General features: G+C 51.2%; 1 protein-coding gene across 1 annotated transcript; it reads left to right on the forward strand.

The window, feature by feature from the left end:
• Positions 1–254: 254 nt before the first annotated feature.
• LOC115387641 (proline-rich protein 15-like protein A) lies at positions 255–593 on the forward strand. Its single transcript, XM_030090440.1, has one exon. The coding sequence runs from the start codon at positions 255–257 to the stop codon at positions 591–593; it is 339 nt and encodes a 112-aa protein (XP_029946300.1).
• Positions 594–974: the final 381 nt, after the last annotated feature.

Below are 974 nucleotides of genomic sequence, written 5' to 3' on the forward strand. Positions count from 1 at the left end.
ATACTCTCTACCTCTGTTCTATACTCTCTACCTGTGTTCTATACTCTCTAACGTCTGTTCTATACTCTCTAACCTCTGTTCTATACTCTCTACCTCTGTTCTATACTCTCTACCTGTGTTCTATACTCTCTAACCTCTGTTCTATACTCTCTACCTCTGTTCTATACTCTCTACCTGTGTTCTATACTCTCTACCTGTGTTCTATACTCTCTAACCTCTGCTGATCTGTCCTCCTCCTCAGACCTTCGTCCATCATGGTGGATCCATCTGAAAGCTGGCGGAAGCTGCCGTTCCTGAACAGAATGAAGTCCCATCCCAAGGTTCTGTATGAGATCCCGGTTGAGTTTGTGTCCAACTCTGCTGCTCCTGGTTCTGGAGTGGTCCCCCACACCGAGGGGGGGCCACAGGACTCTGGGCTGGACGCCCGGCTGGAGAGGATTGTGGACAAAACGGCCACCAAAGGACGCCACGTCAAGGTGTCTCCGTCTGGGAGGTTCAAGGAGAAGAAGAGAGTTCGAGCCACGCTGGCGGACAACCCAGAGATATTTACTGGAGAGTCCAGCAGGGACCAGAATCAGAGGGCCAGGAAGTGAGGGGACATCCAGAACGCGAGACCCACGACGAGAACCGCACACTGACTAACACACACCGGTCAGAGACGTGTCCAGGGAGCCTGGGTGTGAGATCCTTCATCTCCCTGCCTGTGAGGCCAGCATGAAGCCAGTACTGATCCAGACTGCCTGCTGGGACCTGGACCCGGGGACTGGTGCAGACTGCTGGGCTCCTGCAGGACCAGGCGCCTGGCCTGAGGGCCGGACCAGAGCCAATTAAAACCTGACTGTTCTTCACTCTGACACACTTTCAACGCTTCCTCTTCTCATGGATTCATGTCTTTTAAGTGTGAAGTTTTGATCAAGAATCATTAAATAAGGCTCAAGGAAATGAGGATGTATTGACAATTACATTTTTTTTGT

Source organism: Salarias fasciatus, chromosome 4 (assembly GCF_902148845.1).
Source record: "Salarias fasciatus chromosome 4, fSalaFa1.1, whole genome shotgun sequence".
Taxonomy (NCBI): Eukaryota; Metazoa; Chordata; class Actinopteri; order Blenniiformes; family Blenniidae; genus Salarias; species Salarias fasciatus.